Genomic DNA, 26,563 nt, shown 5'->3' with positions numbered 1-26,563 from the left:
CAATGCAAATCAGCATAAATCAGTGTCTCTAAACGACAGAACATTTGGCAGCTGTGAAATCCACAGCTGACTTGTTGACACGTATTACCTCATGAATCTGTACAATTAGCATGTGATGAACTGGAGTAATTAGTTAAATTCAACACCTACTTGTCAATGGTTCCAACCATAAAATACACCATTGGGAACCAGCAGATGGCCTCCAGAAAATGATTATCTGGCCTGAAGCAAAGAGAAAAAGTTGAAGTAAATATTGCATCTTCAACAGCAGCAGGCTTTTTTATTAATGTTATACTTGGCTGTTCTGTTACATACACTCTTCTCTTAATGAAAACTCCAGTAATACTTAATCATGTGCTTAGAAAAGGTATTTCAGCACGTTTCATGGTCGCCATGGCAACCTCTGAGGATAGGTTTTGTAATCTTGAGCGCGGGAGATGTATTTGACCTGAGGCTGCGTAACAGCCTTAACTACTCTGATGAATACCAAGCTAAGGAAATACACTGTAAACTCATTCAACAACAACAACAACAACAACAAGATGAAAAATCTAACAAGCACACTCATCCATTAATACATAAAGGCATGTAGGAACACTTGTTCTGGAGTAAATTTGTAAAGAAATTCAAAATATATGCTTACTTAAATTTCAAAAATAAATCCAATAAATTATAAAGCTCTGCTCATTATCACACTATCAAAATCAACTGTGAATTAATGCCCAGCAAAATAGGGGCACCTGATATAAAAGTGGGTGGTTTGGTTTGCATTGGTTAACATCCAGTCTCAAGACAGGATCATTCCAAGGATCCTTCAAAGGATATTTCAATAAAGTAATCTTAAAACACTGCTAAAACTGTAGTTTAGGACCAACAAGAAAACAAGGGAGAAAACCAAGACACAACAAGAATTTTGTTCCCTACATACTCATCTATGATCTTGCCAGTGTTCTTGGAAAAGGACCCCTGACCTACACTTTATGATGGGTTTCAAACAAATTTGCACAAAGGCAAATAAACTGAAATTTCCATTTGTGGTTCACTGATCAACACAATAGCTTTGTGAGTTACTCTATACTCTATACTCTAACTTTCTTTGGCAGAATGGGAAACCGGGCTTTCTTACGGGTTATCTAAGAGCAGCACTATGGGGTTCAGCTCCTTTCGGGGTCTGTAGTAGGCGCGAAGGGGGACAATGAAGTTGTATAAGCCATTCCCTGCAGTCTCTGCAGACACAATGATGAGTTTGTTCTTGAAACCATAAGCCTTGGCGTCTTCGAAACTGTTATGTCGACAACCCTGGCAGAGAAACCCGGAGGAGAATTAAGAAGAGCTCCAAAGAAATTAACTTATTGTATAAAGAATAATTTCTGTGTTTGTTCAGATATTTGATACAGCACTCCTAGCAATATAATATGATTAATCATTACATACAAGCTCTTTTCAAATACATAAAGACACTACGATAGAGTATCTGCAGTTTGCAATAATCGGCTCAGTATGACAGAAAAATGCTGACAAGTTAAATTATTATTTAACCCAGACAATGAAAACCATCTTTAAATGGACACAGATCTTCATGAAGGTATCTGACAGCTTCCATCTAATGAGAAATATTAGACTGTTTCATTTTGATATCCCTGAATGATAATGTATGTGTTTTTTGTATGTGTTTTATTAACTGTACACATTGACCAATATAACAATCCACAGGGTGTATTATGATTTGATTCTGCTTGGACTGTTTAATTTGATTCTGTTTAATTTGACTGTTTAATCTGAATTTGATTGCATGGATATCATTCTTTCGTTTTACATGCGATCACATAAAGTTAACCAAAAACAAAACATATTTTTTGCAAACCTTATCAAGTCGCAGGCAGCAAAATGGAGCCTTTTGCTGCAGAAGGTGGCAAAGGGTTGGAGAACTTCCTATATAGGGGGAATTAGGTGGATATCCCTTCACGTATCTAAGAAGGACAGACATAACATAAATTTACTTCACAATGAGATCATTTCAAGGCATGTTGTTTTCCCCTTGCTTTACCCTTTTTTCAATAAAAAGATAAGCTACAGAGCATTATTATTTGCACAGGACAACAGCCTGAAATTTAGAGCACTGGTACTGCTTGTACATTCTGTGTTTGTTCACATTTTAATAAAACATTGATGCCTCTTGAGAAGCACTACTATTAAATCATCATTAGAGGGCAGTGTGGCTACACAATGAACACTCCTCCTCCTGTACGGCACGCACTTTGTCTCAATACGCTCTTTTTCATCTGAGAGCTCTCAGAAGATAAATCAACATCAGAGGAGACACTGGAATATAATGGAAGCCTGAGGCAAAGTGGCTGGAGTCATACTGGGTCATCTAAGAGCTCAGCTTGGATAGACCTTTCCAGCAATGGGGAAAATGAGTGCATTAGACCGACTCTATTTGAAATAAGCTCATTTGAAATAAGTGAATCCCTCAGCTTGAAGTATAATATGACGGAACTAAAGTTATAGCTGTTTCATGTGAAATTTCTCTGAAAAATGTTCTTACTCTAAATGCTTAATAAAGATGGCTTCAGAAATTAGGGGCCTTAAGGAGATTCTTGAGATAAAATATTAAACTTATTTAGTTTAAAAAGTAGGCATCTGAACCCTGAAATAATAAAAACCGACATGAGTAATTTATGCTGTATTTGGTGGCTAGTTGGCTTGGTGGAATTGATCTTCCAATTCCTCAACATGCTTTATAGTCTGTGACAAAAGAGAGAGTAATGTTCCGTCAACCACCAACGACTGGTCAACAAATCTATCTCAAAGAGGCGGAACTTACTCCAGGGCTGGCGTTCCTTCCTCATCTGATTGGTTAGTCTCATCCTCTGAAGGGTCGCTGAGGAGGTCACAAGGTAGGATGGCAGAGGAATCAGCGAGCTCCAGAACGGGGGCGATGCTTGGGCGCCGGCTCCCTGCTCCGTTCTCAGTGGGTAAAGTCAACTTGTTGCTGTCCTCTGCAGGAGCTGGATTCTGTAGATCAATGGCCACCGTCCCTGAAACATAAACCAAACCATTAAATTATCCACTCACACATTCTGTTGTACTTAGAGGAACGCTAAAAGCACCCGAGTTTGCATATTCTTTTGGGCATTAACAATGATACTAGGATGATGAAAGCACAATATTATGTCCTTTGTGCATGAACATTGTGAAATTACACTACTATTTTAAAAAAGACTGATGATTACATGTATTAAAAATAGATATTTGGAATAACAATTGCACTTCATCACATTTCATACTGCACAGTAGCTACAATACACTACTACAGTTACTATGGAAATATCATTATTGAAACACAGAAATACAGTGTGGCACCCTCAATTACCCATGAGGTGTTAAGACACTTTGGGCCAGATTATCTCAACTCATTGGGTGTGTTAACATTTATTTGCATTTGCAAGCGAGCAGTTTTACAGTCTAAAATCTAAATTGCAAAGACGACGTTATGGTGTTAGAGTGAGCGTATCATTCATGATTCATGATTCTGGAAAATCAGAGATATTTTTTAGACTGATGCTAAGTATGTTCAATATACTGTATGCATAAATATATATTTTGCGCATAAAGTGAAACTGTTTCCACAGCTCGTGTTGTATTTCTGATAAATGTTCAACAGTTAAGTGAGCATTATGTTTTTATTCTGAAGAAAAGGTATTTGTTTGATTTGAAACAGGCAGTGGATAAAAACATAGAAACACCTACATGAAAACACTTAATAGGACATTGGACTTAATCCAGCCATTGCAACACGGCGTATATGTACTCTGGAATAAAAACTACCAATATCTAGGATTCCTGAAGGAAGGTGAGACCCATTTTCTCATTAGAAAATCTCATATTGATGGAGATACAGTCAAAGACGTTGTTCAAAAATCCCCCATAATCGTAGAGGTAGGTTCAGATGTGGTTACAAAGGAGGACAAGATAAATGGACCACACCATCATCCTGCTTCTTAAAGCACTGAATAGACAGGCATGCTCTGTGAACAGGGACACTGTCAGCCTGGAGGGTATCTCTCCAGGTAGGAGAGAAATGTTGAAGGATGATGATCACATAGAATCATTATGTGGTGATTAGCTCTAACCTTTTCTCCAAAGGGGTTGAGAGGATCTAAATAATGTTAGGAAAAATGCACATTACACAGAACCCTTCACTGCTGGAATCAAGCCTTCAGGCCTGTACTCTTCATCCATTCTGTGCAATACATGCTTTCATCCATTTTTTTGAGGACATGGCGAAGAATGAGCCATCTGAAAGGGCCATATTTCTTCACTGCTTAGTAATCTGTTACTTCAGTTCTTTGCACCAAATGTACGTTTGAAGGAGTAATGAGGGGCTTGTGAACTGCAGTCCATCTGTCATATCCTGTCCTGCTGCTGAAAGTGCTTGCTCAGATTCTAGACTGAATTAACAGTTGTTTGAATCAGACTTACCCTCTTGCTGAATTTTGGTCCTCAAACTAATGCATGGGTATAATAAATCAGCTGTGTTTGCTGAGTTCTTTGCTTTGGTCTTAGCTTTCATTTGATGACAATATTTTCCCTCAAACTAGCTTGTCTACATTATCGTGGACACCGTTTGTTATGAAACAAGAGTGAATTGAGACATTCATCATCAGTGTCTTTGAAAATAATAGATCTTGTCTTCTGGTCACCTTAGCCATAATTTGAGGCACTCAGATCAGTGCAGCATTTTGTACACAACCCTGGACATGCTGAGATGTTACTTATTACACTCCACCTGTGTAGAAGTACACTACATTTCAATATATGCTCTCTCTCTAAAGTACTGAAGTGTTTCCAACTTTTTGGTAAGTAACAGAATTTTGGACTGGAAAGCATTTGGAGAAAAAGACAGTAAAATTTGGACTATCTGGCAACCAAATAAATTAGCTTTAAATAAATGCTGTTTACTACTGTGAGACGGTGCAAACTGCAAATGTACTTTAAACTGTACAGAAGTAATTGCAAATAAATGGTGCATCCACAAAGGTAAAAAAAAAAAAAAGTGCAAGAAACTGCCTGTATAGCTGAGCTGAAGTGTCACCGTGGTCTTATATTTAATCTTTAGACTTGTCTACAACTCACTCCGGTCTAGCTTTTGGCACAAAGACAAACTTTCTTTTGGATAAATCAACTTGCCTCTCCCTGTTCCACTGGTATTTGTTCTTTTCTCTGTACAACAGCTTGATATAATATATTGAATGCCAAGAGAGGAACTACACTTTAAAATGTCCCTGTATAAAATCAAACATCTCCTGTATGGCTTTTCAACTCCAACACAACATGAATTATTATGATTTTCTGCTCCTGAAGGTCTTTTTAAAAGAGCAATCCATGGTACAGTTAGCAATCCATGATGCTAATAGTTTATTAGTACATAGTCAAAGATGTAGTTATCAGTCCATGTTGCTGAACACTACACCCAAAGGGAAGTTTAATCTGCCTGACCTACAGTTTACAGTGTTGAAGTCAAAGGAGCCAAGAGCTATAGAGTATCTGTTCTGATATATAGTTGGGTACACAGTGCATTTACTGTTCACTACTTTACAATTTTTTACATGCATATGTGAAATATTACCATGGAAACTTGCTCTTTATCTCAAAAACCAGACAAGAGTATATTACAGACATGCAAATACATACACTAGAAATAAAGGCCAATCTTCAGTGGATAAAATCCATCATAATTGTAAAAGTACAGTAGAGAAGGGGAAATTAAAATGCAACGTTCATAATGCAGTAGGAAAATTTCCTGAAAAACTGTTTAAATTAATCAAATTCTACTGCGGAAATAACAAACGGAAAAATTGTCTCAGTTTTGTAAATGTCTCAATTTACAAAACATTAAAAGTAGTGTTTTATGATTACTACTAATCCTTGCTAATCAGCATGCATAAACTTACCATATGAAGTAGACTGATCAACTTTAGTGAAATCAAAGGATAAGAAACAATGAAAATAAACATCAGCCAAGATAGAGTAAAAGTTCACAGAAACAGATCAAACATGCACCCTAGAACTTGAGTCCACAAAACAGTTTTTTTTTTAACATAGAATCCACTATAATCAAAAATCTGCTTAATTATGCAGTGAAATCCACACTAACATCATTATGAATTCATGATGAGTTTCTCACGCTTGATTTGAAAGCTAATTCATATGCATTGATGAAATAATCTGATTAGCCGATTTCTCAGAACAGCAAGATACAGATGGATGACTAGAGCATGCCAAAACTGCACAAAAGCATCAGTACCTAACTATGACATTAGAAAATTCTTAGAAAAACAAAGAATCCCTAAATAAAATGTAGATTATTTTGAGGGCAGTCCAAACTGTTAGCAAATGCTATAAATTATTTAGGTCTATAAATTTCATAGTTTAAACTATGTTAAGTTCTTTGTCTCTTCTCCATCCTCTTGCATTTGATCACTGTTTGTGCATAAACTACCTCCCCAACTCACCCATGCTAGCAATTATGAGCTTAAATATATGTTACCATCCAACCAATGGCACTTTTTTAATCTCAGACATCAACTAACCTCATAAAATCCTAACGATGATGCTGCATAGATATGAGTTATCATCAGAGCCAGGGCATTTTTATTTTCTCAAATATTTACAAAGCTGTCCAAAAATGGATTTCCTACAGCTTTTAACACTTGTTAGGTGACCACCATCCTCAACTCACCCATGCTAGCGATGATGCTGTGTACGGGTAGGCGAGAGGGGGCATCATATAGTCCTGTCACTGGCAGACCTTTGTTATGCTTCTCCTCCTCTTTAAAAATAAAGGCAGAGTTCTCCTCTTTGGTGATGTTAATGTAGTAGCAAGTATCAGTAGCAGCCATAATGTGACGAGGCCCAGGGTTAAGGAGGATGCTCTTGTTGTCCTCCCTTTTTACTCCAATTAGACATACTCCGTACCTGAGAGACAAACATGGCTAGCATGACAAAAATACTCTCTGTATGGGAAAATAATATGTATTACAGGCCCTGCTGCAAACCAGTCACCTAAAACATACCTCATAAATTGACATATGGACAATGTTGTGTATTGATGTTAAAGAAATATCAATATTGTTGTTTTGAAACATCAATAGTTGATGATTTTCCCCCTGAGAACTTAGTGTTTTGGATGCAAACGCTGTAGTATTTCACCAGTGTTAGCATTTGTTTGTGCATTAAGCTTTTTGGAGCTCGTCTGACAAAACATTGAGTAGCCTGCATCCTTTTTAACTAAAAAAAAATGATGAACTATGATGAACTAACTTTAACCCTTAATATATACATTTGTTTTAGGATATTCAGGGAACTACGTTAAATACAAACACCAAATTATTTGATGCATTTGGCATTGGCATGTAACTGCACTGTCTAAACATCAATACTCATCAATACATCAATAATGTAGAGATGTGCAGATTTTGTATGCTCACTTTTTATGGGCATGAAAGGATGCGTAGGTGAAGCTCTTCCCATCATATTCTCCAAAAAACTTGCTGTCTGCCAGATGGATGTGGTACACCTCATTACCAGAGCAGCGACCGTACATTCTCTGCCATTGTTCTGGAGAGAGCTGACCCTCCCTGCAATTACACACAGTCTCAAAATGAAACCAAAGGGCACAATACTGGGGTCACGTCTGACGAAAGCCCTCTTGAGGATTATCGGTGTCTGTGTAGGTTTCTAAAGAAACTCCCTCTTATATTTCCTCGACTGGCTTTTCGAGGAATGACAAGATTGCCTGGCAAATAGGCAAACAGTTGCAAGCCTTTAACAGGCTCCATCCCAATAGAGTTCCCAGTAATTACTTTTAGGAGACAAACAAGAACCCAAGAGCATTGCTTGTTCAAGGACAAAAAATCTTTACTTTTCATTCTCACAACTATAAATCTTTCTAATGATCTACCATGAGGTATGCCTTCTTCGTGACGAACCTATCAACAAATCTGTGTTAAAATCCATACTCTGTGAGATCTACACCAAATTACTTTGCAAACGCAATATAATATTCCTCTCTAGGATCCTACAAACGAGCAAAGAAAGTTCAACAATGCAGCTAGATTTAAATACAGTATATACTGGGCAGAGTAAGATGAGTATTTACATGTGATTTTCTGCATTTCTATCACGTGGTACAATCTATATACTGATTCAGTGAACAGTCTTAACTTTCACTAAACCATTAAATATACACTGCAAATTAATTTGTTTTGTAATTGTGTATACTTAGTTCAGGCATGTTATGCAGACATAGAGAAAAGACACTAAGAAGTGGAACGGTTAACTCTTAGTGAGACAAACGGAAAAAAAGGTCTGGATGGATACTTACTGTCCGCGTGATGTGTGAACCAGCAGAGTAACCAGGGTGGACGTTGCTGGACACACACAGTTCAGAGCTAGCATTGCATATCTGAACTCCTCTTCACAGACCACATGATCTAGCCCAAAAAACCCCCCAAGATAATCAGCATTCACAACTGGCCCAGATGGCATATCGTGATGCTTCTGCTGCCAAGGGCCCCTTGGTACTGAATGACACACAAAACTGATGATACCAGAACAGCACATTGAGAGTATTTTTCCCATAGCCTCATTTATTTAAGTAAGGACATTATGGCCACAATTTATCACAGGTATCCATCCCTATCTAACAGCTCCCCTAAAATCCAATGAAAAACATCACAATGAAGAATATGAATCTTCATTAGGCAAATCAGGGAAGCATAGGCAGGTTATGCATAAGTAAATGTGATCTGAGTAAGAAAACAAACAAACAAACAGAAAAAAAAACACACCTGCAAATTTGACATGGAATTTGTTCTCAGGTTTGAGGATCTGCACGTACAGAGGACAATTTGGAGCAAAGTCCTTCACTGCCCACGCTCTCAGGATAGTCTGGTGATCCTAGCAGACACAAAGTTGACATTTCCACTTAAATAAATCCAAACTCCTCTCTCTAAATGGATCTTTACTGCTTTTTCAGAGTGTCCTTTTGGTCGGAACACTCGGGATTGAGACAGCTAGACTTTCTTCCAATAAAAAATTACATGTTAAAAGTCACACATAAAAATAAACAGATAATACCATAGTACCTGTAGTAGTTGGAATCGTAGTAGTTGGGAAGTTACATAAGTATGGTAACATTTGTATTATTTCCAACATCTTACCCATTACAACCACCAATATTACTGCATGTATTGCTAGCTAAACACCACTACCATGGCAAATAGAACATCAACAACCATTCCTCTTCATCCAGCTAAAACTACTACTAAACCATCATGATTAAATGCTGTTAATGTCATTAAGTAAATGTTTAGCTGTTTCACTTTAAAAACAACAATAATCCTGGTAACTATGATGATGATTCATAACAAGCGGTTATTACAGCTGCTGTGCGGTCCACTTCATTCCTGCTACTGAGGATAAAGCAGGCCTCTGCATCGTCCATTCTGGAGAGAGAGAGAGAGAGAGAGAGAGAGACGGAGAGAGAGAGATTAATTACTGACCATCAACTATAATCTATATATTAATCAATGCTCCAGATGCCTCCCTCTAACATTGTACAGCTGGAAAGACATGTGTGTGATCATAATCATGTCACATATGAGAATAAATGTGTAGAAGATAGAAACAGAACAGTGAGTGGCTTCACTACGTCAATTTTTCATAACATATTCAAGAGTATCTGTTAAAAAAATGGGGCAGAACTCATAGCACCAAAGTTCAAGAATGCACCTGCCTTTCACTGCCTTACAACAGATGTCTAAAAGAAATGAATTCCTCTACAACATTGTAAAAAACAACTACCACTGTGAGGGACGTATCTTTTTATATGCAAATTGCTTGTTCTCAGTCTAGCAACCATTTATAATAAGGTTTTGGGAGGAAGAGCTGCAGAGAGAGAAGTAGAGAAAAGTATGTAAGACAACATGAATATTTAATGAGGAGGAAAAAACTGCTACTCTCTTAAAGCCAAGAGCTTCTCTTTAGGCAAGAAGCCGTGAACTGAGACCCTAGAATTACAGACTCTGTCTAGTGAATAATCTAAAAAAGAATGTGAGGTAACAAATTAAGCTTTTAAACTGGCTCTTACAGGGTAGAAGATGAAGCAATGTTTAAACCCCTTCAAGATATCATGTATCAAAAACTTTTATATGTTCTAATTAAAAATCTTTCTGCCACTTGCCAATCACTGCCAATTTTTAAGATAAAAAATGCCAAACTGACTTAAGTCAAAGCTAGACATATTAAATTAAAGTATTTCACTTTGACTGGGTAAGTCACTTCACTGCTTTTACAAACACACCTCGACATGTTCAATGACATGATGTAAAGGGCTTGAGAACAAGGAGAATCATTAGCAGGTGGCTGTAGAGAAAATGTCATCCTCATCAACCAGTCTACAACATGACAGCTAAGCCATGCTGTAGCTTTACCCATGCTGTCTTAGGGATTGAGTTTGATGTCCCCTTAGATTTCGTATAACCTGATAGATTTCAGGCTACCATTCACCTTATTCTGATACACTTTCCATTAAGTGTGACAGTTGTCAGAAGAATGTTTCTTATATGTAAAATCCAATCAAGAATAGCAGAAACAAACATGTATCCATGACAACATCCTAAAAAAAGGAACAGACACTTTAGTAGCAGGGCATACGAACCTTATAAGGTAATCCATAGTGTGAATCTATTAAACCTTGCAGCATAGATTGACTTACTTGGCTCTCATTAGATCCTGGTCCTTCAGAGCCGATCCCTGGAGATAAATCACCCTTTGAGACCATAGGGGAATCTGCAGCACCCGGCGCACCTGGATGTCCATCTCCGTAGGGCAGAGTATAACCACATAGTAATCCTGGAATGAAAACGAGGAGAAGCAAATGACCATCCAGATGAACTCTCCTAAAACAGAGTTACAGTTGAAAATGGACTAATATAATGGAGCTTGTATGGGCACAAATTAGCTCTATGCATATTTGTATCTGTGAAAATGCATGTATTTTGATAGCTCCTTACGTAATTCTTTGCCAAGAAATGGCAAATCAGACCAGCAAGGACAACCACAGAGTACAGAGTACTCATAAAAGGTGAGAATTTACATGATATCAGGATTTAACGCAGCATTTCACTGATCACTGGAATTTTGTTAACAACTATGCTGATGTGACCTTTCAGGATAGGTTTTAACAATGTAAAAGTATCTGATATAAATAAACTTGTATTGACATAAATTACATTAATCACATGGGATTTTACAATGATGACATAAGCGCTGATCTCAAAACGGTAATCTCATATTTCAAGTGTTTTTCACCTGTAGTCTGGGATGAGCATAGAACTCATTAAGGAAGTCCATAAGCAGATCGATCTTGAGTGAGCTGACACAAAGCACCACATGCTTTTCTGTCTGAGCCCGGTGTCTGCTATAGTTCCCCCCTGACTTTTGTCTTTCCATCCACAGATAAGCAAGTTCCTCAAACTGGCAAAACCAAGTTCAAGAGATGAGTATTAAACATGGAACCTAAGTGAACTAAAAAAAAAAGTAGCATTTAAACACTAATGCTTTCCTTTGGACACATTATAACTAAAGCTTTTAACTTAATCATGTGTTACTCCACTAGATATTGGAACCTGTAATGGGAGGACCACGAGAGCGACACAGATCATGATGACCACCAGAAGTTGGGAGGGCCAGATCCGTGGGGTGACATCGCCATAACCCACAGTGGAGAAGGTGACAATGCAGAAATAAAGAGAGTCAAACAAAGTCAGGTTCTTCCCTGCTCTCTCCAAGTGTTGGATCCCACAGGCCCTGGAGAGATTTGGAAATGTAACCAAGAAAAACATAAGCTCAAAAATAATGGAATAATAAATTTTGAAGTTGAACATCAAGATCATTTTAGTGCTCTAAAAGCAAAATGTTCAAAAATGGATGTTAAAACAACATGAAGTGAAAGTATCTGAAAGTGGAAATAATTTTCTTAGGCACTCAAATGTTTTAGAACAAAACTGAAAAGCCGCCTGCAATGGTCAGCGTTTGACCCCTGTCACTGTAAGTTTTGGCTTGTTCTGTGTAAATAATTGTCAGCTGTAGCATATCATTGTCTCTAGCTGTGCCTCTGTAATTTTGTAAAAAATCAAAGTCACAACTCTATGAGTAGGCCTGTCATACGATATTCATATAAACATTTGCAGTGATGTATCCATAAAAAAGTTTTAACAGAAGCAATGATTAATAAGTGCAAATGCTATGACTAATTTTTATCTTTCAAAAATCTCCCAGGTCATTATTCCAAGATTCTGTTCATATCACTAGACTGATATTCATAGTTTCAGAGTAATTTTTAATGTTCATACTCTGCTTTGTGTACGATAAACCTGCAGTATCAATATTGGCTTGAACTGAATTAAATTACCATTATTGATTTGCATGCATGTCCCGGTTGACTTCCTCTATTTAGTCTGGATTTGTAATCAGTTAATGAGCTCTCAAAATTTCCTCTGCATTTGAAGGATGACCAAATGGATCTGTGAACTCACCCGGTGAAGACAAGACAGAGGAGTGTGCAGATGAGAATGAGGACCTGGTTAAACATGGCAGAATGTGTGCGCTGAATAGCACGGTGGAAATCATTCTGCACAGAGGAATAGCACGTGTGTGGTCAGGCACAAATGTCTGAGGTGTTTATGCAATAATTTCAAATTAAGTAGAATCAAATTCAGTTGTCTATAAAGCCTCTGTTAAGTATGTAAAATTGCTAAATCCTCAAGTACAACTTGTAAAAGGAGAGCACTACTACTGCATCCAGAGATAAGTTCATCTGTGTCCCTCAAGGCTCAGTCCTCAGTCTATTCATTTTGTATTCTGGCATCATTTCATTAAAATTCAGTTCATGGTGTTTGTTTAGATAATGTCAAAACAATTAATTTTCTTATCAACATTTGCTCAACAAATGTATGATTAACGTCTGATTCATTCTCAGTCGCTGCTGTTTACAAACATATAAACCTGTGATATATACTCCCTGCCAAGTTTCTCTTGGCCATTTGACCTGACCATCTGCCAGAGGAAATGCTCACTGGCATGTTTTCAAATCAACAGTTGTAGATAAAGCCTTCTCTTTCATCCAAGTGCCACTTCCTGCCTTTGTAAAAATGTCAACGTAAGACAACGTAAGTATGCTATAAATTGGATAACATCATGTTAGCATGTCAAAAAACAAGGCCATGAGAACATACTCACAATCATGTTTTCTAATGCAGATTTGGCAAGCCAACAGTTCAGAAACACAGGAACAAATATGTTCCTCAATGGAGGCCAGAAGATCTGTGAATGACAGCAAATGAATGTTTTATGTAATGTGGGTGTATCTTTGTGAAGAGAAAAAGACTTTAAAGGCTTGGAGAACTCAAAATCTATAACACTGTGACTAGAACAGGTCCCACCTTTTACCATTTACTAGTAATGCAGCTATAGGAAGTCAGTTCCCATACAAGATAAACAACCTTAATTTGATCCCTTTCAGACTCATTCATGGGAAAATAGCAGTTGTTGCTCTCTTGTTCAAATAATTCTCCACTTGAATGACCAGCTTTGAAGAATCTAAAAGCAATATTCTTCTCAGATAAAGAGGTGAAACCAGTGATACTTGTGCAATAATCAATTCAACAATACTATCAATATTGACTGAATGTCATGAGATACTTACTGTAATAATGAATGGCACTGTGTTGATCATTTCGAGTATGAAGGAGATCTGGAAAATCTGCTCCCAAATGTTCCCCTTAGACAGAGAGTGATGCAAGGACAACATATTCAAAACATTCACACTGCAAGGCCTATTAGCCTAAAACAGGTCATCATTAGCTATTCCCACAGCAAAAATTACATCTACTCACATAAAATTCCTGATGGCTCTCTAATTAGAAAAATAATAACAGCCTGTTTCCCTGATATACAGGAAAAGTTAACCATGACAAGCAAAACTCAAGTAAAGTAAAAACAAGTAAAAACATTGCAGAACTATGAGAAAAGATTATTTTTCTCTGAGAGGTAAAGTCAGAGAAACTGAATGAAAATTAGAAAGCTTTTCCATAGTGGGGTAGTTAAAGGAATTCTAAGGAATTGATTGTAGACATGCCAGCTGACTTGATCATTAAAATTCATTTGGAGTTCATTTCATTGAAACCTTAAGAAGCTCTGGAGGTGTAGGTTAATGGCAATCCTCTTACTTTGTAGCTGAGATATGTCAGGAGCATGGTTTCCAGGAAACTAATTAAGGCCACAGTCACCTGGACCAAGGGGGAGATGAAGATGATCAACAGCTTAAAGATTTCAATAGTAAAAGCTGCTTGGAAAATGTTGATGGTATCTAGTAGATTGGAGGCTTCATTCACTCACCTGTATTGCCCATACAGGAACCTTTCTATTCACCCAAAAAATCAACTCCCTTTGAAAACAGAAACAGAAACATCATATAATTTTTTCCAATATTTTCACAGGAGCCATTATTCATTCCTTTCACATTATACAGTTCTTCTAAAATAAAATTAGAAGACACAGCTATTTGCAATTTTACTCCTGTATAAGGGAACAAATCCTAATTTCTTGAAGGTATATGAAAATCTTCACCACAAAGATCCTTTTAGAAAATGCTGATTTGAGCAAAGATGACATTCACCAACATAATGTATGAATTCAACAGTGCTATGCCCTCATTGTTGCTATGCAGAGAAAGTCTAACAGAATGTCAAATGAGCATGATCTAGCCCCTTACCAGTTGATTTCTGTGGATTCTATACTTCTGCCAGGGTTGTAGGTGCAGTTATTACTGCAAAGAGAATCAGTAGCATTCACACAAGTTCTCCTGCAAAAACAGGGGAAGAAATACGAATAAACATGCACACACACACACACAAAAAATCCTAAGCAACCTGTGCTATACACTTGGTTTCTATGACAACACAACACTATATCCATATTTTTAGACAAGCTGACAGTAAGGGCTACATAAACTAAGTTAGATTCACTATAGAGAGAAAGAAAGAAAGATCACTATTGAGAGAAAGAGAGAGATAGCAAGAGTGCGCATTATTGGCAACCTATTATGTCTGATGATGAAGGAAAAGATAGGAGCTGGTATGGATGGGTCCAAATTGGCATGAAATATTTTTATACTGACTGATCAGCATCACAGTGTCTGTCTAGCAGTTTTCAATGACAGAAAAGGGTGTGATTTAGAAACTGAATGGAATTGTTATGGGTTCGGTTTGGTCATAGAAATCACACAAAAGTTTCATCTAATATTTCTGTAACAATTCATATATAAGGGTACCCTTTACAGAAATTACAGCCATTGACTTTTTTTGTTTGTGATATAGCTCTATCAGCTCTGCACACCTCACACCAGAGCCACATTTTGTCCATTCTTCTTTATAAAAAGCTCCTTCAAGTTGGACAAGGACCACTAGTGATCAGCAATGTTCAGTTCCTGCCAAATATCAAATATGGACCCTGGCTTTGACTGAGCCACTCCAGAAAATTGACTTTTTTTCTGTAAGCCACTCCAGTGTTACTTTGATTGTATATCTTATCCCGCTTGAAGATAAATCTCCTCCCAAGTCCCTGGATTCAAGCTGAGTGCAACAGACTTCCCTGCTGGATTTCTAAGGATCTTGCTGCATTCATTTTGTCTTCTGTCTTCACAGCCTTCCACGCCCTGATACAGCAAATTAAGCCCATAGTGTGATATCTTCATCACTAAGTTTCACAGTAGGTTTGGAGTCCTAGGGATACTGTATTCTCTTACAGTTGTGCTAACTCTTAGTGTTGAGCCCAAAAAGGGCAAATTTTGGCCTTATTACTCCACATAATCCTCTTCCACTTGCTCTCAGAGAATCTGTCATTTTGGCAATCTCTTATGAAAACGTGATATATGAACTTTGTGTAGTCAGGCTAATTTCTCCCATTTTTGTGATGGGAGGCTGTGCTTCCTTTAAAATTGTCTCTGGCCTCTATGAAGCCTCTCAGAATGGTTGCCCACTGCCCTGAGTATGCGTCTTTGAAGGACACTTGGTTTTTAGAGATTCACAGTTGCATCAGTTTCCTTAGTTTCGTCATAAGGAACTTTACTATGCTTTCTGCTATATTCAGTGGCTTGGAACCATTTGCATTCCCATCCCCTGAAGGGGTGCTTTTCATTAACTCTGTCTTAGAGTTGTTTTAAAGTTCCTTTGTCTGTATGATGTAGTTTTCGTTGAGGGCTGTATGAGTCACCTGTTGGGCATGTTTATTTAACCTGAATGTATATGAAACACAAAGAATCCCCCACAGGCTGGCTCCTTTCAACTAATTATGTGACTTGTTTCAACTACTTATGTGACACCACCTATTTAGAGGAAGCATGAAGATAATTCTATGAATTTTTTTCTGACATTTTAGAGTATTTACAGCAAAAAAAAAAAAAAAAACAACAACAAAAAACCCCCCAAACCATCTGTTAAAATGTCATGTTGTAAAATCACAAGCTGTTCCACAGCATAAGAGGGTGTGTATTTAGGACAGCTGTAGAAAGCAAACTATGCAGAATCAAAAACATGGAGGTTATGAGAACATCAGCGTCAGTCCAGCAATATTTGGGCCAAAAAGAGTTCAGAGTAAAAGAACATCACACCAGACTCGCTCACCGTGCACATGGATCCTGTGTGGTCGGGTCATCCAGTGACACTCGCAGGATGTAGAGCAAGCACGTCAACAACTTCAAGGAGAGATTGAAGAGGCGAATTCTAAGACCTAAAACGTACCACAGAGTCAAATAAACAGATATCTCAAGACTACAGTTGAACTTACATGATTATTATTCCTTAGATGGCCCTAAATGCTATCTTCTAAGCTATATTCTGAGTTTATAAAGCAAATATAAGGCATGTCTTGACACAATGCGCATAATATAGTGGTCTCTCATTGGCCGTTGGTTTTCATTAGTTTTTGCTGGTTGTCTAGATCCATGTTGCATAAGTAAAAATAATAGTTAATGATACAGACCCTTAAATATTTGCATATGAACATATAATTTTTGGAAGTATTTTTGTTTTGGAAGCATATTGACAGAGATCAATACATCTGATCAATACAAAGACCCTAAAAGAGTAAATGGCATATCTGTATAACAGATAATATGCTGCCTAAACAATCAACAACTGCATACTATCATAAACAAACACACACAGCCCATCCTTCTTTCTGTTTCTATGGTAGAACATGTCATGACTGTACATAAGAAACAGCAATTAAAGAAGACTGAGTCCATGGAATATTGCAGCAAAATTGAAGCTGGAAACAGCTATTGAAATCCATGGGGACATTCTCGGTAATCTATAGGAATAAAATCAGCGGTGCTTTGAAACTGAAAATTGCTTGTTGCATGCTTTGGGTTTTCATATTGGATTTTTCTTTACAGTCTTTGTTGAGCCAGAAATAACTATATGATGGTATAACTGAGTTCCACTTACTTGACCTTTGGTTTTTGATGAAAAATAGCTTCAACCTCTCCTTAAAGGTGTTTTCATTGACGTAAAACTCTACTTGCACCCTGGGGGGAAAACATACATTCAGAAGCTTAACTAAAGGAAAGATTTGATTATATGCCATGTATGGCTTGCAGTATTTCTATAAATCATCAAAAGGATGATTGGATTTTAGAATCAATCGACCAATTTGTTTTTTGCATGCATTGATTTACTAAAAAGTAAAGTTTTTCAAACATGAGTGTATGCGGCTGAACAGGTATTTATTTTCAGGACATGTGAGAGTTCTTAGTGATCCGATTTTAACAGAAATTCAAAAGAGGACCTCAAAAACGGCAGCAGCCAGAGCAAAGCTGAGCAAATGCAAAACAGCACAACAGATCACCCATTTGATTAAGCAAACAATATCATGACACACATACACACAATTGTACACACCCACCCACCCACACACACACACAGACACAGATACACACCCACACACACACACAAAAATGCACACCCCAATCCACTTGCTTCCCGCTTACAGCTAAGCAGGCAAAGCGTAATTACATCAGCTTCCATTTGGTCAAGCAAAATGTCAGACCAGAGCCCTACTGTAATGATTTCTGCACGTTGATCCAAAGGACAATATTTGTAGAGCCCCCAAGCTGAACTTAACTGATATATAACTGATGTTTTGATCATTTTAAATAACTGATGCTTTGACATTTGGGCACTCAATACAAATTTACTAGATTAATTTGTCAGTGTTAAATTCATTAAAAGAGTGTGAACTGTGGATTACATAGACTTTCATGTGTCTTTTTTTTTAATCAACATTAACAAAAGTAAATGTGATCAAGAGAGCACTTTAAAACAACACCCTATCTTAAGCAGTTATAACACTTTAGGTTTTACTGAAATTTAGGGTAAATTCAGGTAATGTTACAATTTGCTTTGTAAATTCACTTCTGATCTGATGCCTGTTTAAACTGATTCTCAGAGCTATTGACTTCATATACCTTATGCCACATACTTAATTCACTGCACCTGCTGCAACGCAGTCTCCACACAAAACCAGTCACATGGTGAATGACTGGTCAAAGTAGTAATAACACTGAAGTCACTAATCATTGTTTTTTGTTGTTGTTGTTGTTGTTTTGTTTTTTACAAAGTTGAACAATATTAACACATGGAAACTATGACCAATGCTACGAACTCATATGACACATCAAGTGCTCCACAAGAGGATGAAACTCGGCTCAAAGCTGTCAGTCATGTAGAGAAATATTAAAGAAAATGACACGTGTTTGATGTTCACTCTTACAGGCACTGCAAGCCTCTGTGGACTTACACACAATTTTCCATTTTTCTATGAATAAATAAACAGATATTCTGCGTGACTTGTATGGTCTACACTTGCAAATGTATTCTTTACAGACAACATAAAAACATAAGACGAGCATCAAGAGTGTATTACTGCAATCATACTAATGCACAGCAATCAGTTAGTACAGCAACAAATTGGAAACTATTACTGAGCACAACAGTATTCTGTAAGTGTATGTGTTTGTATGCAGTCCAAACTCAGGATTGTAGGGGTATTTAAACACAGCATAACATCATTTATGTATTGTTTCTGTTCATGGTTAAATACATTTGGGTAATTTTATGACTATTTCCGTATAATTATTCAATATATGAGAATCCACGGATATTAGAGCATTATTAATGCCAATCTTCAGAACAAATGAGCATATTCTTTACCAAAAAAGGGACAGCGATCACCATGAGACTACCCAAGCTGTACTAATGAGGCATGAGTAATTCCATAGGCAATCCAGTAATGATAATTGCCAGCTAAAAGTATCTCTCTAGTGTATAAATGATGATCATAAGCTAAGGGAGCAATTACTATCCAAACTCTATGTCCTGCAGGAACGGAGACATCCTACAGGAAAATAGCTAATGTTTCCTGCTTGTCTAACACCCCTTTGTTGCTATGGTGACAGCTTAAAACAGGCAGTGGTGATAACAGATGTGTGCTGTGCAGTCATGCTGAACAGATGAACTGAGGTTGTGAAATGTCACCTATAAATCACAACAACAATAAAGGAAAGAAAACAACCATGACGCATCACTGCAATTATCATGTCATTTTTTAAAAAAGGTTTTACTCAGTGACTGGGTATATCAATGTACATGCCCAGACATCCAAGCATAATGCAAACTATACAAATAAAAAGTATAAGTCAATGGTATAAACTGTTTTATCAGACAGCCCATTTATAGATTTGTATAAATTATAGATTTCTTTTATAGTTCAAAGATTTCTTTTTAAAGACTATTATTACCAAAACAATGACCCATGAGGGACTGAGGCTTTAGCAAATCTCCTTTCTGTCCATGGTCATCACAGAAACACAAATAAACTATTAGCTATCATCGTGTGCTAAACCTCCCATGTACAGGCTTTAGCCTAGCATACAGTCTACCTCTAAAGTCTATTTATAGAGTATGGTCTCTATAAATAGTAGAAACTAGCATCAATGTTGAAGCTTTGGAGTACACTCTAGCCTGTGAGCTCATGCTGACATTTCTGACTGTATGGTAGAAAGACTCTTTGCAAGAGTGCAGTTGAGCATACCAGCACTGCAGCACAGACTGTCTCTACAGAGAAGAAAGGGACTGAGAGTCCATGCAATTAAAGAGCTAACTAATAACTACCTCCGCATGGGTGATTTGATAATAGGCTACATAGCTTTTCGTTTGAGATTTGACTTGTGAAACTCCATAATTATTACAGCTTTGTGAGATCTCCAGCTGCTTCTTGAAGAGCCCAATAAAGATACAGATTCTCTATATCTTGAAGAACAGATCCCAGTAAGACAGTATGAACTCAGGTTGACTTATACTGTTTTATCCTGTAATTCAAAGTCTAAACTTGGGATTGTCATTACAGTTTATAAATTCTTTTGTTTATGATGCAAACGCTATCTGAAAAAGAGGATGGAACTCATGATAAAAGCTGATTTCTTAGACTATCAGCAGCTTTGATCATAAATGTGAGAGCAAATGTACTTTTCCTCTTTCTTCCCTTGATTTATCAAAGTGACAAGGCTTGGAATTAAAGGGCACATTTTTTTAAAAGACATCTCTATTTTAGCCAAGTAAAAATAACTTTATTACACATACCAGTAGAAGTCACTCTTATTTTAATTATTTTCCTGGTCAAACAAGTTCTCTGCCTGTTTGAACAACTGAATAGAGCGACAGAGTCTAGTTTAATCTGTCAGTCATATATCTCTCAACAATAGAGTGCTGTGTTTAAATACTTCATAATTTACAAGTGATTGTAAATGCCACAGGCACCCTCAATTCACACATCATTAGTGGGACTAGTGAATACAAACCAGCTGTTGATGCTTCAAGCAAAATGAATGCAATTTGTTTTAACAATTCTGAAAAGCACTGCATTTGCACAAGAGGAGCACGTCACAAACTAAATTGCTGCAATTCAGAGGTAATACAATACCTGACATCAACTTAAAAGATGTACCAGCATTGTGATAACAAAAAAACAGCCCACTCATGGAATCAGCATTACTGGAACTTCAATGCAAGCACCATTCTTAAACATATATGAACAACATCTAATTTTAGCGATTTAAACGCAAACAGTGACGTATAAGGCTTTGACAATGAAGAGCCGACTGGCAGTATCAATTATGTGGAGGTGGAACCCCAGAACACAGGCGAACTGTTGCTATAAAAAGGAATTTCTCATGCTGAGTCCGTGAAGAAAATACTGTGATCAGGAAATGCAGCAATGACTATAATGAACTAAATGATGGTGATGTTGTCTCACAATATCTCTGAAATAATAGTATGGTGACATTATAACGAGGTGGTGACATAACAAGTACAAAAGGTAGCATATCTGCTAATGTCAATTTTTCAAAACACGCTGGTAAAATTCTGCCAATCATTGGATTAATACAGGATTCAAAATCACCAAATCTATCAGAGATTTTATGAAGGCTTCCAGTCTTAGTTACAATGGATACTTTATGTTCACATAAGTCCTGACATTCCAGATCCCTGATGTTAGCATAGTGTGACTCATGCTTACAACAATAACCAGATATCTCACATATACTTCAAGAAATCCCGCGGAAGAAGAAAGTGCACTTAAAGAGAGCATCTGTGTCGTTCTTTGAGGGCCAGAGACCCAGCTGTGTCAATACAACTCCAATTGAAACATCAGACAACACACAGAGTCTCTTAGGGGGTATGTCCTTGAATTGGAGGGTCAGCTGCCACTCATGGCTGTGTTGTTTTCAGTTGTTGATTTATATGCAGTTTCCATTCAAAAGCACAAATATAATGGTATGTGGAAACAACTGTCTATGCAACATTCCAACTAGAACCGTGTGGCTGACTACTTTGCTTTTAATCTTTAAATTGAGTTCTGGTGGTTCAGTTATTTGGTCACTTGATGAGTGAAGTATCCTTTCATGTCAAAATCTATTCCCTGGGCAACAGATCAATCACCTCAGTAATTACACTGATAGATTAATTATAATTAAGACAGGGACTTTAAACAGTTTCGCAACAATGAAACAGTAATTCACATTTTAAAATAAGCTCCTTTGCAACTAGCCTTAGAAATGATAAATCATTGGTTTTGTGAGATGAAATGCAACACTTTAACTTTGGATCTTACTCGTGTCATGATCCATATGATTAGGTTAATTAATCTAATTAATTAATCATTACGCTTGGATGTCTGGGCATGTACATTGATATACCCAGTCACTGAGTAAAACCTTTTTTAAAAAATGACATGCGTTGATTTATTCAAAGAAATTTTCACTCGTACATTTCTACTGGGAATACATTACTTGCATTCCCATACTGACCCCCTGGCATCTCCTAATTTTAGTCTAAAATTGAATGGGGCAGATACCATAGCAAATAAACCGGACCGTTTAAACATCAAGGGCCTAAAGACAATAGTTCGGCCGCTGAAGAACACCCCATAAGTTCATGCATTTCGAAATCTAGCATGTTGGGAACCTTAGTGATACTGGATTTTTGGTGCAGTAAAGTCAAAATTTTGAATATGATTATGCCATCATTTGGACAGAATGAAATTAGTATCGAATGGGGGAAAACGGTCCTTGCGTATGTAAGGCAATAAACAAGGCAATGAAATGCCACATCTGCTGCACGTTTAAATGTCTGATAGACTTTGACATTCCAGTGGGGATAACAGTCGCCTGCTCTCACTGATGCACACGAAAAGAGGAGTTTGTTCAGAGTTTTGTTTTGTTTTTTCCCTGAGATTTAAATCCCTATACGGTGATTTGTCATTCTTAAGTAGTACGTGAACCGTTATGACCACCGTCAGCTGTCGATTTTTTATAAATTCTAACTGCCCTGCCTAAAAAAAAAAGAAAAAGGTTCTACTCCACAGAAGCCTTTAAAGCCTAACACTAAGTTGGGATGGAGACATCTGCAGTGAATATGGCATTCTCCCAGGCTGCTCTGACTTACTGTGCATTGGTGGAATCCATACTGTACTCTTCGGAATACCTGGACACAAGACGTATGGAGGAGGACAGGAAAGGATAGAAAGAGGTTAAGGGGAAAGGATTCAGGGTCAAACATACAATACACATGCGGGTCTTACAGAAAGACATTGAGAGGGTAACAAGCACAGACATTGGAAAGTCACATGGTAAGATACATGGAAGATTGGGGGGGGGGGGGGGGGGGGGGGGGGGGAATCCGGCCCTGCTTAAAAGCTTTATAACATCTTTACCGCCCTTGACATTATAAAGCTCTGCACAGGCACATATGAATTTCATATGAGGGTCATTAAAATAGTTGGAGAATTTATGAATTTGTAAAGTCTCGTTATATATTGTTTCGGCGATGTTTAACCATTGTCTTGATAATGAACACTGCAAAGATAGAAGCAAGGACAGAGCAGTTGGAATGCAAACCTATGGAGATATAGGACTATTTACTGGGCAGCTCATTAGTCGGAGTTTCCCACTGCAGCACTCAGCAATACATATCAATGGTGTGTACAGAATGAAAATGAACGGTGGTATTTCAACAAGAGGTCTGCAAAGTATAACAGAAGTTAGCAGATGACATGATGAAAGTAGGATAGGAACAGAGCCATTAAGAACAGATCAGAGATAGGAACTGCACTCTTTTGTGATGGATGGTGTTAGTTTAATCCTGATGTATCTCTGAGGACCTTTTTTCTTTTTTTTTACCTTGTAGTAGTATGAGTGCATGTCGAATGCGGCCCTGATGTAAAACAACAGAATTATAAATTGAGAAATATGTAAACAAAATAAAAAATCCTGTTGCTATTTTAATGACCAGCCAGCATCCAATTACATATTCCCTCTAGATGGAGTAAAACTTCTTTTTCCCTCTATATACTGTGTGAGGACCAAATATTCCATTTGAATTTATGACCTAAATATTCTCTCTGTATACTGGGAATTACACATTCCTTCATAATGGTGCAAAGGAAATTAGAGTAAATAAGCAAGGCTTACAAGGGAATAATTTTAACGTATACTATAGCTGGACATCATTGCATTATTTGTTGTGCCTAGACTTACCCCACTACCTTAGTTCACTTGTGGGAATTCAAAATGAGTGTAGAGATTTGCTCCTCAAGGACTGCAGTGTTGCAAACCTTGCAAACCTTTCATGATTTTGTAACACCTAAGCAACCTTCACAATGGCCTTTGACTTAAACACAAGGGGGGAAAAAACAGTCAGTTTTTCAGCGAACCTCAGCAAAGGCTGATTCCTTTGAGAGACAATATGAAAGTGATTACTGTACTTCATTTACATAACAACAGCCCCGCCAACGCATTGAAACTCGCCTTTAAGACACACACATTTAAAAGGTTAAAAAGATACTAACAAAACTAAAGCAAAATTTTATAGAGGATTACCATCTAAAGACCTTTTTACCAACAATCAAGCAATCGAATGTGTTTCACAAGGCATAAGAGGATTGGAAACTAGGAAGTGTCAGTGCAGGCATAGGGTTTCTCCAAAGTAATCCACAATTATCTTTAAGACAGTTTAACTGAATTAGAAAGCCATGCATATTTGAAAAAGGGCGTACCCTTTTCATTAATAGTATGCCGACACTGACATCAGGATCAGGACAGATCCCAAGAGAGGGAAGGATAGTGCATTCTATAAAGAACAGGAGGAAAATGCTCGACTGTCTCCCAGTCAATTTCCTCTCAGTGAAAGTCATAAACATTACTCTGCTGCTACAGTTCTGCACTGAGTGCAGTTTATTCCCATTGTAACTTCAGCCTTTCCTTTGACATGAGGTAAAGGAATTAACCACACCAAAGCTCAGAGAAAAGAACTGACCATCTAATCAGGGTCATCTAAAATAATGTAGCTATTTCAAATATCACTTCATGTAAATATGTTTCAACCACAGTGCCTCACGTACACGACCCTAAAATAAGCTATTTTAAAAGTAAAGTATTAACTAATTCCTGTATCAGGTTTTAGTTCCTGTAGGTTTTTTAATGATGATCTTCTATCATTATCAGTCAGTGGGAAATTGTGATTTACCATACTAATAAAGGGATAAGATAAGCATCACATACTTCCTTAAGTTCAGCCAGATGATAAAAATGATGAAGAATTTGACAGTATCACCAACCCCATCACTAAATGCTCAGGCTTCAATGAGTAGGATGTACAGACACATCAGGGTGTGATAATGCAGTGTAGTTATCATATCACATCATATTGTTCGTATCATATTTCTTCAACTAAATACAGCCAAATTTCACCGAAGCCATCTTGAAAGCATTCACAGGAAACAAAAACTATACAACTAGAGCATATTTGGAAAAATATTTTTTCACCTGTTTTGTATCTATGTTGAAGCTATTACATGAACAACTGTATTACAGCTGAGAAGCTCAGTCAGAGAAGCTGATTGGTTCTTATCATGGGCCTATTTTACATCTATTTCACACATCCACTCACTGATAATCCAGTTTTCATTTTCACAGATCCACTCATTGACACTCCAGTTCAATTTAACTTAAAAAGATGTCTGGATGCACTCAAGTCAAATCTCAAGTCAATACATTAGGTATTTAACTCCATAGTATCCTACATAGGATGCCTCCAAATGTCAAAACAACATTAACTGATGACTGTTTAAGCTGTGGGGTGCGACTGACAGCACTGATACTTTAAAAGAAACAAAGACAAAGATTTAGCTAGGATAATTAACTGTGTTTTGTGTAGCATTTGTGTGTATATGTATGTCTGTGTGTGTATGTGTGTTTACTAAGGAGTGAGTGTGCACTTGGAAATAGGTCATTTATACTGTGTATATTTGTTTATGAGGTTCAAACCAGAACAAATTGTTCCCTCTGTATCTAGGACTTTACGAATCAAAGTTGTATTAACATGTCAAAGGACATTGGTACCAGTGAGCACTAGTCTTCTGACACATACACGTTTCGTGTAAGATTCAGTTCTTGTTCTGTTCGCTGCTTTAATGGGGCAACAGCTCATTCTGTCCAAAATAGAACTGTCTGTGCAAACTGCCAGTGTTTGAGACAAAGCAGCCTCCTCTTATTGATTCCCCACTGTTTGATGCTTTTGACAGTCAAGAAAAAACACACGCACACACACACACACATTTTTCAGTATTCATAATCTCTCAGAGACTGTTTCATTAACGTTTTCAATAAATGTCCAGAAAAGATTTGTTCAGTAAAGGTTGCCACTGCACCAAATGAAGCAAGCAGACTGCATACTGGCCATATCATACTGGAATATGTCATTGTTTAAGACTATTGTGTGTATGCTGGATTCGCAGCTTGGACACCAACGCTTCTGATCTGGCTGTCTGTCTCCCATTGAGTCCAAATCATAGCATGCATTTACAATGAAAGAACATT

At 37.4% G+C, this 26,563-nt stretch overlaps 1 protein-coding gene across 5 annotated transcripts in view; it reads right to left on the bottom strand.

The window, feature by feature from the left end:
• The window catches only part of kcnt1b (potassium sodium-activated channel subfamily T member 1b), a 52,924-nt gene that overhangs the window by 6,447 nt on the left and 19,914 nt on the right, over nt 1–26,563 (bottom strand). Inside the window, exons 3-24 of one of the 5 annotated variants that reach the window (XM_030791300.1) lie at nt 23,133–23,171; nt 17,577–17,656; nt 16,752–16,857; nt 16,364–16,399; nt 14,843–14,866; nt 14,467–14,515; nt 14,298–14,357; nt 13,775–13,849; nt 13,309–13,392; nt 12,606–12,700; nt 11,697–11,877; nt 11,380–11,544; nt 10,784–10,920; nt 9,449–9,512; nt 8,856–8,964; nt 8,390–8,498; nt 7,494–7,643; nt 6,746–6,981; nt 2,828–3,041; nt 1,865–1,970; nt 1,127–1,299; nt 151–222 (exon numbers count right to left, since the gene is read on the bottom strand). In XM_030791300.1, the coding sequence (XP_030647160.1) occupies nt 151–222; nt 1,127–1,299; nt 1,865–1,970; nt 2,828–3,041; nt 6,746–6,981; nt 7,494–7,643; nt 8,390–8,498; nt 8,856–8,964; nt 9,449–9,512; nt 10,784–10,920; nt 11,380–11,544; nt 11,697–11,877; nt 12,606–12,700; nt 13,309–13,392; nt 13,775–13,849; nt 14,298–14,357; nt 14,467–14,515; nt 14,843–14,866; nt 16,364–16,399; nt 16,752–16,857; nt 17,577–17,656; nt 23,133–23,171 (2,364 nt within the window). Of the gene's footprint in view, nt 1–150; nt 223–1,126; nt 1,300–1,864; nt 1,971–2,827; nt 3,042–6,745; nt 6,982–7,493; nt 7,644–8,389; nt 8,499–8,855; nt 8,965–9,448; nt 9,513–10,783; nt 10,921–11,379; nt 11,545–11,696; nt 11,878–12,605; nt 12,701–13,308; nt 13,393–13,774; nt 13,850–14,297; nt 14,358–14,466; nt 14,517–14,842; nt 14,867–16,363; nt 16,400–16,751; nt 16,858–17,576; nt 17,657–23,132; nt 23,172–26,563 lie in introns of all 5 variants that reach the window. The other 4 variants (XM_030791304.1, XM_030791301.1, XM_030791302.1 and 1 more) reach the window with 4 other exon arrangements.

Source organism: Chanos chanos, chromosome 14 (genome assembly GCF_902362185.1).
Source record: "Chanos chanos chromosome 14, fChaCha1.1, whole genome shotgun sequence".
Classification (NCBI taxonomy): Eukaryota; Metazoa; Chordata; class Actinopteri; order Gonorynchiformes; family Chanidae; genus Chanos; species Chanos chanos.
Note: the sequence above shows the minus strand (reverse complement) of the source record. Positions and strands in the feature narration are given on the sequence as shown.